This window comes from Ambystoma mexicanum, chromosome 10, assembly GCF_040938575.1.
Source record: "Ambystoma mexicanum isolate Mex_15411 chromosome 10, UKY_AmexF1_1, whole genome shotgun sequence".
Classification (NCBI taxonomy): Eukaryota; Metazoa; Chordata; class Amphibia; order Caudata; family Ambystomatidae; genus Ambystoma; species Ambystoma mexicanum.
The window spans coordinates 608,961,543-608,973,774 of NC_090932.1; the positions used below are offsets into that span (position 1 = coordinate 608,961,543).

The window sequence follows — 12,232 nt, forward strand, 5'->3', positions numbered from 1 at the left end:
GTAAGGAGCCTGAGTACCAGTGCAGCTAGCAAAGAGTACAGGTCTTGGTGCAACAGCAGTCACCCCCTGTGATCCATGGGGATGATTAATGGAGAGAGCTTTCCTTTGCCTTGGAACACCTGTCTCCAGCTCTGACAGAGTGCTTTGGAAAGGACAAGATCCAAACGTATTCTTCTGTTCTTCTTGAAAGTACAAAACTAATCAAGGTAAGACTGGGAGACCCCTTCCCTATAACGGTAAAAGGATACAGGGGATTGGACCTAACGGGTTCAATCACAGTCACTGTGACAAGTGACTCTTGCTTTCTTGCATCACACCCACAGTGCTCTGCTCTGTAGGAAATGGAGGGAGCAGGAAGCAGAGAGATCCCAGCAGAAAAGCAAAATGGCAGTGCCCTTGTGCTTTGTTTGGCTACTCTAACTCTGCCCCTTCCTATGCCTGAAACATCAAAGTCCCCTGGTATGTAACACCCTGGTGTGAGACTGGCCTTTTGTTGCAGGTGGTTCTCTGTGAATATTGGTTCTCCTGCTGAGAGTTTCCTAGCCTGGAGAGAGGGGTTACCCATAGAAATAGGCAGGAAAGCAGTTAATTTTGATCCTTTGAGGGGTTCATCACAGCATCAAAATAAGCTGCTTTCCAGTCTATTTTTATTTATTTATTGATTGTGCTCATGATTTTCAAGAAACCTTACACATAGCAAGTAAAAAGACAATTATTATAAAATCAAATTCTTAAAACATACCTAGATAAAAATTAAAAGTTAGGAAGAGTGAAAAAATCTCATGGTGAAAAAGCATTTTAAAACTCCTTAAGGAATAACATTAATCCAAGTTAGGAAACGCATTAAGGCATAGCACAGCTTCAATGAGTTACCAGAAATAATGCTAGGCTAGCCCATACATTTTCTCTAATAACAATAGCATGATTCCATCGAAAATCACCTAAGCATATAATTCGTATACATTCATTAAAATAGGGCAATTCATAACCACAAGTTTCAAATTCTCAATGTCCCCCTTACAAAATCGACATCGCAATGCCATGTTCCTCAAAAACGGAGACTGAGATTGCGTTAGGTATACATTTCTTGTACCCATCTTTTTGTGCTCAAGTGATACATGTGGAAGAGATTTGTAAGATTTTGGGGGTCATTACGACCCTGGCGTTAAGGGTTTAATGGCGCCGTAAAAGGTGTCGGTGCCGTTAAACCCTTAACGCCTGATTACGAGGTCCCTTTGCGGGACCCAACCTTAACGGCTGGTTTTACCAGCCGTTAAAGTAGAGTGCCGCAAAGGGACCTCGTTGCTAATTACGGTACCGCAATTTGCGGTACCGTACTTAGCGCCTTCCCCAGTCCCATTGAGCCCTATGGGGCGAAAATGGGAATGGGGAAGGGCAATGGTGAAATGGGGAAATACCGCCCCGCCAACCTTGGAATGGGGCGGTATTTCCCCATTTCACCATGGCGGACTCGTTACAACACCGGCACAAACCATGGTGCTAATAGCGCCATGGTTTAGCGCCAGGGTTGTAATGAGGGCCTTTGACTTTTTTCGCAAGTCTCACACCAATCTGGAAGACGTAAGACCTTTTTTGCGCTGCAGGTATACCTTCCCATGTTAGGCTATGGAGGGTAAATACTGTTTCACATAAAACATGACGTGTGAAACGCATCACTGCTGCTAATCAACTCAAAGAGGGATTAAGGAGGGGGTAATTTGATGATGTTTTTGTACAGTGTAAGCCTCCTCTGTAAAATGTGGAAATTAAGGGAGAATAAACCCAGTTCAAACCGCATTGCGCCCGCAGGGACAATTGTGAAGACTAAAGGCACATCGCCACAGCAGATCCTCAAATTTTTAGAAGTCAAGACCCAAAAGCTCTTGGTAAATTTCCACCCCATGTAACAAGGCTGGTACTACCTTTACCTCATAACAATTTATTAATCCATTCACTGAGAAAGCACCATGTACTTTGTTGAGATATTTAATCTGAATCCACAGATGGCAAGGCTGTCCCTTAATACATTCCTCTAACTGCGTCTGAGTTGCTGGAATATAGATCAAAAAGCCCAAATATTTAAACCTTTTCTCAATCTTTAATTTGTATCCCTCTAACCATCAGTGGTGGTTTCGTTTTCTACGTTTGATCTAACAAAATGCAATATCTTTGTCTTCTTAATATTTATCACCACGTCGTTTGCATGCACGTAATGCTGAAAAGCCGCAAGTAGCCTTTGTAAACACATTTTTGTTTTATCCACCAACACAATGCCATCCGCATATACCAGACATAATACAAGATGGTTGATTTTAACCCCTTTCACTTTTGGGGTGCGAAAAACAGCTCCTAAAAGGACTTGCCCCATAGCCACAAGGTATATGTTGAATAAAATGGGGGCAAGAATACAACCTTTCCTTAATCCTTTATTGGTTGACATAGGAGAGGAGAGGAGGTCCTAGGAATTTAGGCAAACCTGTAACTTAGTGTTAGAACGCATTTCGATTAAAACACTCAAGAGAGAATTGGGCAAACCCCACGTTTGTAACTTCTGCCGCAGCGTATATATACACCAGAGACAGATCCAACATGGCCACAAAAATGGGGGTTAACGTTCCTCTAGCCAGGGATTGCAATTCATTCATAATGATTCCCGGTTGCGTAGTTCCTACACCCTTTCTACTGGAAGCTATTTAGGATGGTGTTTGCCTTTGCCCATGCATCAAGTTTGTTTAGTACAATGGACAAAAAGATTATTCCATCGGCTTCCAGGAGTGCAATGAGCTGGTAATTAGATAGTTAAAGATTTTAATTATTGTCAAAAGCTTCCAGGACTGATGGGGTTCTCTTTTCCCCTCCACAAGGGTTTTCCTTAAGTACCAGATTGCAGAGTGCACTAAGCCCTTGAACCCTGAACCTATTGATTTTTATGATTACGAAATCCAGAGACCATCCTGCCAAGGGATCAGAATAAAAATCAATTGTATCTAATAGCGTAGCATAAAAGCTTGTGTAATAGTTAATCCAAGTTGCCTCCAAAAATGGGTTATGATATATTTCATGATATGGCATTTATAACGCTCCTGTACACAAGAGTTTTAAAGCGTGACAAGGCAAGGAAGATGAAACAGAAGGAAGGCACAGACAACGATCTTACTAGGCCAGGTGACATTGAAATCGCGCAAGTGCAGGGGAGGGAGAAAAGTGCGCGAGGGGGTGAGGGGGCAGTGCAATATATAGGATATACAGTAAAAAATTAAATAAATGAATAAAAACAGAAGGTAAGAGTGCAGCTAGCTTGTGGCAAGTGCAGACATCAGTTGTCAAGAGCTGGAGGGGACTGTAGGGATACAGAAACAGCCCCCAAGTGCAGGGGTTACCTGGAAGGCAGTGCAGGTGTGCAGCTGGTGGGGGAGGGGACCTGGGCCCGAGATCAGAGGGTATCCCGGTGACCAGTGCAGTTTCAGTCAGGAGTTCAGCAGAGGAGAGGAGGAGAGAAAGCAGAAGCAAAGAGGAAGGGAGGAATGTCTTGAACAGGAGATGGTTCTCCTCAAGTTTCAGGGGGGCATAGAGGCTGTTCCAGAGGGAGGCCCCAGCCAAAGAATCAGATCTACCAACAACTCGTTGCTTGGAGAAGCAACTGACCCTGAGGGAGTTGGAGGCGGATGAGTGAAGAGCTCAAGAAGTAAGATATTTAGGAAGAGAGAGTTGGAGGTATTGAGGCCCCATGCCCAGAAGGCTTTGTGGACAATGCAGAGGGTTTTGCTCTTAATCCTCACCGCCACTGGGAGCCAGTGTAGAGTTTTCAGTCCTGGAGAAATATGATCCCTGGGCTTGAGGCCAAGGACAAGTCTTGCAGTCCTGTTCTGGATGAGTTGCAGAGGGCGGAGAGTAGAAACAGGCAGATTTAGAAAGAGGCTGTTGCAGTAGTCCAGCCTAGAGAGAACCAGAGCTCTGGATACAGTGAGCTTCTGGGGGAAGGAGAGGAAAGGGAGAATACCTCTGAGGAGATGCAGCTGGTAGTGTGACGTCTTAGAGACATCAAAGATGTGAGGAGAGAAGGAGAGAGTGGAGTCAAAGGTTTTTAGCCTCACGGAGGGGAGAAGGTAGAGGGCCAAGAGAGGCCGGCCAGAGAGAGACAGGGAAGGAGGGAGCAGGTGTGCCAATGAGGAGAATCTCAGTCTTACTGGCATTAAGGAAGAGATCGTTGGCGGCACACCACTCGTAGGTAGCGGACAGACAGTCAGAGATGAGAGAAGGAGAAGAGGTGGCAGAAGGGAGCCTGAAAATGAGCGGAGTGTCGTCCGCATAGCAGTGAAAGTTGGGGGTGAGATCGACAATGCGGTGGCAAGAAGTGCCAGGTATTGGTTGAACAGCCAGGGAGAGAGGTTAGACCCCTGGGCAAGACCACAGGTAGAGATAGAGATAGAGTAGAGGAAAAACCCAAGTTGGACCTGGGAGGGCGGCTCAGAGAGGAAAGAGGTCAGCCAAGCCAAGCCTGATCAGTGATACCCAGGTTATCACAGAGACGGTTGAGCAGGATGGCATGTTTGACTGTGTCAAAGGCAGAAGAGAGATCAAGTAAGATGAGGACACAGGGGGTATTGGAGTCAAGGTTGGAGAGCAGGTTTCACAGATTTTCAGGAGAGAAGTTTCCATGCTTCTGGCAGCTCTGAAGTCAGACTGATGGTCATGGAGACAACCAACCAATTCAGTGGGAAGATTAAACTGGGAGATGGCCAGATTTTCCAGAAGTTTGCCCAGGAAAGGAGTGGGTGGTAATTAGCAGGGCAGAATGGGTCAGCTGAGGGTTTCTTAAGAAGAGGGTGCACAAGGAAGTGCTTCAGGGGAGAAGAGAAGACTCCAGTGGAGAAGGAGTGGTTGCAGAAGTCAGCCAAAGCAGGAGCCAGGGTGTCAATGTTATCCTTGATGATTTTAGAGGAACAGAGGAGGACCTGTTTCGATGAGACTTTCATAGATAGGACTTGTCTAGAAACCTTGTCTGAGGAGAACAGGGGAAAGGCGGAGAAGGAGGGAGGAGAGGTGGCCAAAGAAAGGCCAGATGAAGAGAGGGAGGTAGAGGAAGGAGGAGCAGAGGAAGAGAGAGAGCACAGGATGTCCTGAGTTTTAGAGATAAAATGGGAAGCCAGGTCTGTGAAGAGGGACTGGGAGGGGACAGGTGAGGTAGAGACTGCCTTATGATTCTCCAGCTCCTTGCAGATTTTAAAGAGGTCGGCCGAGCTGTTGGATGCCCCAGATGCGGGCTTGGATGAGGGATCTCTTCTTGGTGCGGACAGAGAGCTGGTATTGCCTTTGGAGCAGGTGGCAGGCATGTTTGTCAGAGGATGTACAGGAAGCATGCCATTTCCTCTCAGCCACCCTGCACTTGCTTTTAAGGGTGACAGCGTCCGAGTCATACCAGGAATTACACTTGGCTTTGGGCTTCCAGCAGATCCTCATGACAGGGGAAAGATCATCAAGAGTACCAGATATAGCAGAGTGGAGGATAGAAAGGGCTGTGTCAGGGTGTGAGTCAGCCAAAGAGGGAGGAGGGGTGAGAAAGTGGTGGCGAAAGCCTCAACTGACACATTATTCATGGGTCGGATGACCTAGAAGGTAGGTGGCAGTGCTGTAGTTGGCTTGGCCTGAGGGGTGGAGAGAGTGAGCTGGGAGGAAAGTAGAAAGTTATCACTCCAGGAGAGAGGAGTGGTGAGAGGGATGGAAAGGGAAAGGTCTGTAGAGATTAGAACATCCAGAGTGTGTCCTGCAGAGTGAGTCAGGCCAGAGGGGAGGATAGAGAGTGAAAGAGTTGCAGAGGTTGCAAGAGAGTTCAGAGAAAGGACATAATGCATCCAGGTGGATATTAAAGTCTCCAAGAAGGAGGAGTTGAGTGGTCGAGTCCAGGAGGGAAGAGGAGAGGTCCACCCACTCAGGGAGGAAGGAGGAGATCTGACCAGGTGGCCGATAGATGGTAGCCACAGTAAGGGAATGGCTAGGAGAGAGAGAGAGCCTGCAGATGAGGCATCCAAAAGAGGAGTAGGCCTGCGTAGGAATGAATGAGGCAGTAATCCACTCAGGGAAGATCACGGTTACACCCCCTCTGGAAAGATTGGACCTGGGCATGGAGAGGATCTTGTAGCCGTCTGGTGGGAGAGTGGCAAAGCTCGTGACAGAGATGGCCAAGTTCTTCAAGGAGGCGCCAGATGTTAGAGGAGTGTTTGACAGATGAGCGAGAGTTTAGAGTGGCAATATGGAGAAGGTTGCCATCCTTGAAAGACTTCCGGGGAGGGGTACATATCAGAGGTATGCCCTGCAGAGGTGATGTTTTGCTTTATCGTGGCCACCTGTGGAGATCTCGTACTTAAGTTCTCCTGACCTAGGCAAAATTAGCTATTGGACTCAGATATGCAAAGAAATACACATCACACATTAGTTATAGTTATAAGAAAAATTGCATGTTACGGGCCTTTTATTTATTTTTAACATACAGAAAGAAAAACTAAACAAATAATCTGTTATATATAAACAAATAAAAAATGCTTCACCGTTATGGTCGCCACAGAAGACACCTTCATCTCGGCCACTACGACACTGCTTAGTCCCACAGCAGGTATACAAAGAGATTGATGGTTCTAACGGGATCTGGAGCGGAGCGTCCTCCATCTCAGCGAGACTGCATCACCTGGGGTCCAAATTCTAACTCTGTATTGCGAGAGGAAGAACCTCGTCTCTTATGGGGCTGCGTTCAATCCTGCCCCTCATGGATTACCATGCTGCCCACGGCTGAAGATCAGACAATAAGCATGAGGCGCAAACAGAGTGGAGTATTCCAGCTAGAAGTGGAAAAATCCCCATCTTCCCTCCTTGCCGTTATTCCCACTACACCTTATCACTGCACCTGCATAGTGATCCGACTCACTTTCTAGCTTGCCCTACAGAAGACAATACAATAACTATTCTCCCCGGCTCGGTCATCTAACATAAATATGTGACATTGGGCCTCATTACGACCCAGGCGGACTTCGCGGTGCTAAATGCACCGCGAAGCATGGCGGAAAGCTGCCGATAGCGCCATGGGGGTTGGCGGATTTACCGCCCCATTCCGACCTCGGCGGAGCGGTAAATCCCCAATCCCCATTCTGCCCTTCCCCATTCCCATTTTTGCCCCATAGGGTATAATGGGAGTGGGGAAGGAGTTAATTACGCCACCGTAAAATACGGTGGCGTAATTAACAACGAGGTCCCGTAGCGCCATGGTTTTCTCCGGCTGGTAAAACCAGGCGGAGAAAACCTCCATGGCGCTACGGGAACTCGTAGTATGGCGGAGAGGTACGCCATGCACTACGCTGGCGTAATACCCTCTCCGCCAGGGTCCTAATGAGGCCCATTGTCTTTGCAGCAGAAATACATGTTTACTGGCTAAGCCCAGAGACCAGACAAACATAGGCTTTCTTTCCTGTTTCATTGCGGTAAACTTTAGTAAATATCCACGATGGCCATGTAGCAGCACCATGTTTTCTGGCTCATTTCACACACACACACTTCAGCTGTAGAAGAAGCGCAAGGGGCAGCAGAAGAGGAAGGAGGAGAGGGCAAGGCTACCAAGGAGGAGACAGCAGGGGGAGGCAAGGAAGCCATGGAGGGAAGGGAGGGGATAGCAGAAGAAGAGAGGAAATTGATGAGGCACGGGAAGCGTCGATGAAAGAGGAGAAGGATGGCCTGAGGGCTTTGGACCAAGTCGGTACCATTCAGGTAAAAATTAATGATGACCTTAGAGGAGTGGAAGGAGGCCAGGAGGGTATCCCACCGGGTGGCACCATTGATGCGAGAAGAAGAGAAAGGAGAAAGCACAGAGACCATATGGGGAGTCCATAGGTCTGGCGAGAGAACGACAAAGAGGATGTCGGTGAGGGTTTGACTGGAGGAAGCACTGGTATTGGTGTCAGCGATAGGGAGGCCTGGGTTGGAGACCAGGATGTCCTTTATAAACTTCTTCCTACCAGATTTAGTGAGGAGAGTAGGATAGTCGACAGAGAAGCAGTTAGAAAAGGTAGAAGAGGCAGAGAGCACCATAGAATAGGTAAGGAGAGGAGAGAAGAGGAAGGGGGTGGGTGGGGTTGGGGTGGGGTGAAACACTAGGGAAGGACACTGGTAGGGGCACAAGCAGACGAGACAGAGATGAGACAATAGTAGAGAATTGGACAAGAGGACAGGAGCTCAGACAATAGAAGAAATGTTTGCTAGATGAAAGCTTTGCTAAGAAAGCAAAGCCACAGAGCAGCACTACTTTCACAATCCACTTTAAATACCCGAGAAAAACACACCTAAGTCTGAGAGCCCTGTATTGTGGGAAAAAGGCCTAGGTTTCACAATGCAATTTAAATATGTTCACAATACACTTTAAACACTGGAAAAAACACACCTAAGTCTGAGAGTCTGCTATGTGGCAGGGTTTCTGGGTAGAGTGAAGGCTCTATTCCTCGCCTGGGTTACTCCTACCTTACTTAGTTGCTGCTGGCTAATGGCTGGCCACTGGCTTCCCTGCTGACACCTGCAGACATGATATGGAGGTGCCTCAGTGGGAGCCAACCTTTGCCTTGGGGCCCTTAGCCACAGGGGCTGCCGGGCAGGAGGCTGCCCTGGAAAGGTCAGTTATGACCAGTGATCTGAACAATCATGGGAAGGGTGTGGGATGGGAGGCAGGAGGAGGAAGGAATGAGGAAGTGGGAGTCAGGAGGGATCGGGAAGCTAACGGTGGCACAAAGAGGCAGGGAGCTCAAAGGGAGCAAGTTGAAAATTCAAAGGCCCAGGAGGGTCTGCAATTTCAAACACTCACCTGCTCCGCAGACAAACAAAGAGATTCTCTTGGATGACTTTCTGCCTCTCATTATTAGCATCCACTAGGTCCCAAAATGTCTTATCCGATTTAACCAATAAAATAGTTAACATGATTTCTGTATCATTCTGTTCAAGGGTACGTATACGGGTCTTAAGTCTATTTTGATAGTTTTGTCTGATTTTTCTAGACATTTCTCTAATATTTATTCATTGGGAAGCGTTCTTCACAACTTCTATGAGTGATTTTCTCATCTCCCTTTTACGTGCCTCCCTATTGTCTTGCTTCTTTAAGCCAAGACAGACAGTCTGGCCAGAATCCACATTGACTATTCATAGCTGACCTGAGCTCACAGGGTTGACATGTTAATGATAACAATTTGATGTGGCTTTAATAATTGTGTGCACTATCAGTCACCATTCCAGAACTAGGTATTGTTAATTCATAGCGATTTCCAGCCACCAGACAAATATGCCCACAATTATCATGTTTTGGATCAGATGTGAAGGAGTTAAATGTAACCTATGTCTGCAGTTGGTTACTTTTTAACCAAGATATAGCCCAATCTTTTGCAGGGTTTTGTCATGCCTAAAAGATTCATCTGCATTATGTCCATCAAAAACATAACATCTCGTTTCGATTTCAATTTATCAGAGAATAACATTAATGAAAGTCCCTTGTAGTGCTTGGGAAATTAAACTCTTATAGTGAGATCCACATCAGATGATAATATGCAATTTTTCCCCAGGTCATGGCAGAGTTCACAGGCAGCCTTTTATATATGATTTATTGTAAAGGCCCTCATCTTCTAAATAATTTTTAATAACCACCCTGTAGTTACCCTCTTGGATCACCAGCTTTCTCAATGCACACCAGTAACTTCTACCTCATCAGGCCCAAAAACATCTTGTTTATTAAAAACTAACCCAAAACTTTGAAATGTTAGTTTCTCAAACAGACTCATTCCAAGGGGAACAGTTCAAAATCACACCAACGGGTATATTACACCATGTGCTACAGCACTAAACAATATTAAATGCATGCAGTCAAACATGACATCTCTGTACTACTGACCACGTTTTAAAGTTCTGTACACAGTTCCTTTGATGCCCCCAGTGTTATCAGTGCTTCTATCACGCATGTAAACCAGTAACCATTTTTTGTTTTTTTAACTAGACTTAGCAAACTCACTGTTTTTATTGACATGGGCAATTTCCAAGATTTCGACTCGATCGATCAACATTCCTTTGTTCACTTGTTAAGCTTCCCTCCAATTGTGCAATGGTGATTGTCTGGGTAATATCATCACTGAGGATGTCACTTGCAATGTCATCTGTGATGCCATGTGGGAGAAAGATTCATAGTTGCTTTGCCTGAAGAATGCTAATCCTTTTGGGATTCATGCAGTTTTCCTTTTGTATATTTATTTCGCAAGTGTTTATCTTCACTGTAGCTGGTTTGTTTGTATACACCAAAGCAAGACAATTTGCTTCGTCACCCAACATATATAACCTCTTATGAATGACCCATAGATTGGGTTCTACACTGACACATTGCCTAAAGCAAAACAATCTCTAAATCAAATTCAGCAAAGTCCCACCAATCCCCCTTGAGCCACTTGTGTTCATGTTCTAGTGCCAACTGCTTTTATTGTAGGCCTGCAAATTGGCCGAAATTTCTGGCACAGTTATGTAGTCTAGTAATGCTGTGGTCAAGTGTGGCAAGCTCAAATATGGATAGATGGAAAGTCACCTACTGCTTCAAACTAGTCATCGCGTCTATCACACGTTTGAGATGGCACAGCTGAATTAATACAATGGGCCTCATTTACGAAGCATTTTTCCATTGAAAAATGCCTTTGCACATCCGGCCCAATTTAATCTACTCAAGCTCTGCCAAAAGCTCACAGACATGCTAAACAGACCACATAATCAGCTCCAGAATGTGTGTTCCTTGTGGATATAGATTTACGTGAAACCAGCTCTGAGATCACTCCACCAGCTTTATAGGATAACATTCAAGACAATATGGGCCTTATTTACAAAAGCACATTTCAGTGGGAAAGTCCCATTGAAGAACACTGTCTAGGTCAGGCCCTATGCCTCATATATAAAGCCTACTGAGTCAAAGATACTTGCATACATTGTAGTATACAAATTAACGTTGACAGCAGACTGTGAGCAAACTCAAGAGGATGAGTGGACATCTGCTAGTTTCCTTTGACTCTTGGCTGTGTGACGTCAAAGGGACCTTCATGAAATTAATGATACACATATTGCACAAAGCTAAAATATATGTACTGTGAAGTCAACGCATCTTGCACCTTGCGCTTCCTCAAAGACGATTGCCCCACCACAACACACAAGTGAATTTAACCTTTGTTCAACTCACTCCAGCATGATCCACCAATGAACTTTCAAGTGGCAAACAAAGGGTGACAGATCACTGGGAGTCCAGGGTCACAGACACTGGAACTCCCTAAGTCCAAGCATGAGGGTAGAACTATTTATGTTTCTGAAGTTTTCTGAAACTGAACTATTCCGATCTCCTTGGATTGCAGGCTTGTAACCTCCTGGAAATCTACTCAGGAATATCAGAGAGGGGTTCACAAATGTTATCAATTGGATTCTATCTATCCTTGATTATCATTCTCTCAAGAGGCCATGTTCTTACGTGTGGAGCTTTGCTGTATAAATAATATGTACATAAATACATAAACTGATTTTGAGGCTCTCCTTCGCAGTCTTCTGGGAAGACAATACGTTTCACAGTCAAGTGGTGGTGATGTATCACAACGGCAGAACTCTTCCCTAACTATGGATGCAGACTTGGGAATAGCTGGGTTCCATTTCCGTAAAAGCAATGACAATAGGCATGTATGCATTTTATTAACACCAACATAAAGTACTTCCTGATTCTGACTTACACATGCAGTTAGCTGATTTTTGCAGTAATCGTAGCATGCGTTAATTTTACAATTCACAAAATATGTTAAAACAATTACTTTCTAAAAACATTGCCAGAAGTCTCACTCCTATCAGTGTTATACAGTGCCCATGATTAATGAAGTATTAATTTCGTTTATGAAGATAAGGCAGCACATAAATGTGTTGTACAGAGCTATGATTGTATTCCTCTAAAGTATGCACTACTTCTGTACAAGCCATGCAATGTTAGATCACTCACTTCCGCCATTCTGTGTTGTTGTTAGTAACTGGTTATTGTCAGGGGCCTGAGGCTCTTCAAGGAGTAAACCTCTGCTCGAGGTACGTTTCATTTCACTGTTCCAGTAACCTGTTCAAGTGGGGCACATTAAGAAGATACATCCATGGTGTGTATTAATACATGCATGTTAAACAATAAACTGCAGACAACGTGATGAATGTTAGTGGAAAG

The 12,232-nt window shown here is 45.3% G+C and overlaps 1 protein-coding gene across 5 annotated transcripts in view; it reads right to left on the bottom strand.

Annotated features, from left to right (window-relative positions):
• The window catches only part of DOCK10 (dedicator of cytokinesis 10), a 2,208,289-nt gene that overhangs the window by 417,557 nt on the left and 1,778,500 nt on the right, over positions 1-12,232 (bottom strand). For 4 of the 5 annotated variants that reach the window (XM_069618176.1, XM_069618177.1, XM_069618175.1 and 1 more), the window contains exon 47: positions 12,023-12,130. The exons of the other annotated variant lie outside the window; for it this stretch is intronic. In XM_069618176.1, coding sequence (XP_069474277.1) covers positions 12,023-12,130 — 108 coding nt within the window. The remainder of the gene's footprint in view (positions 1-12,022; positions 12,131-12,232) is intronic. 5 annotated transcript variants of the gene reach the window in all.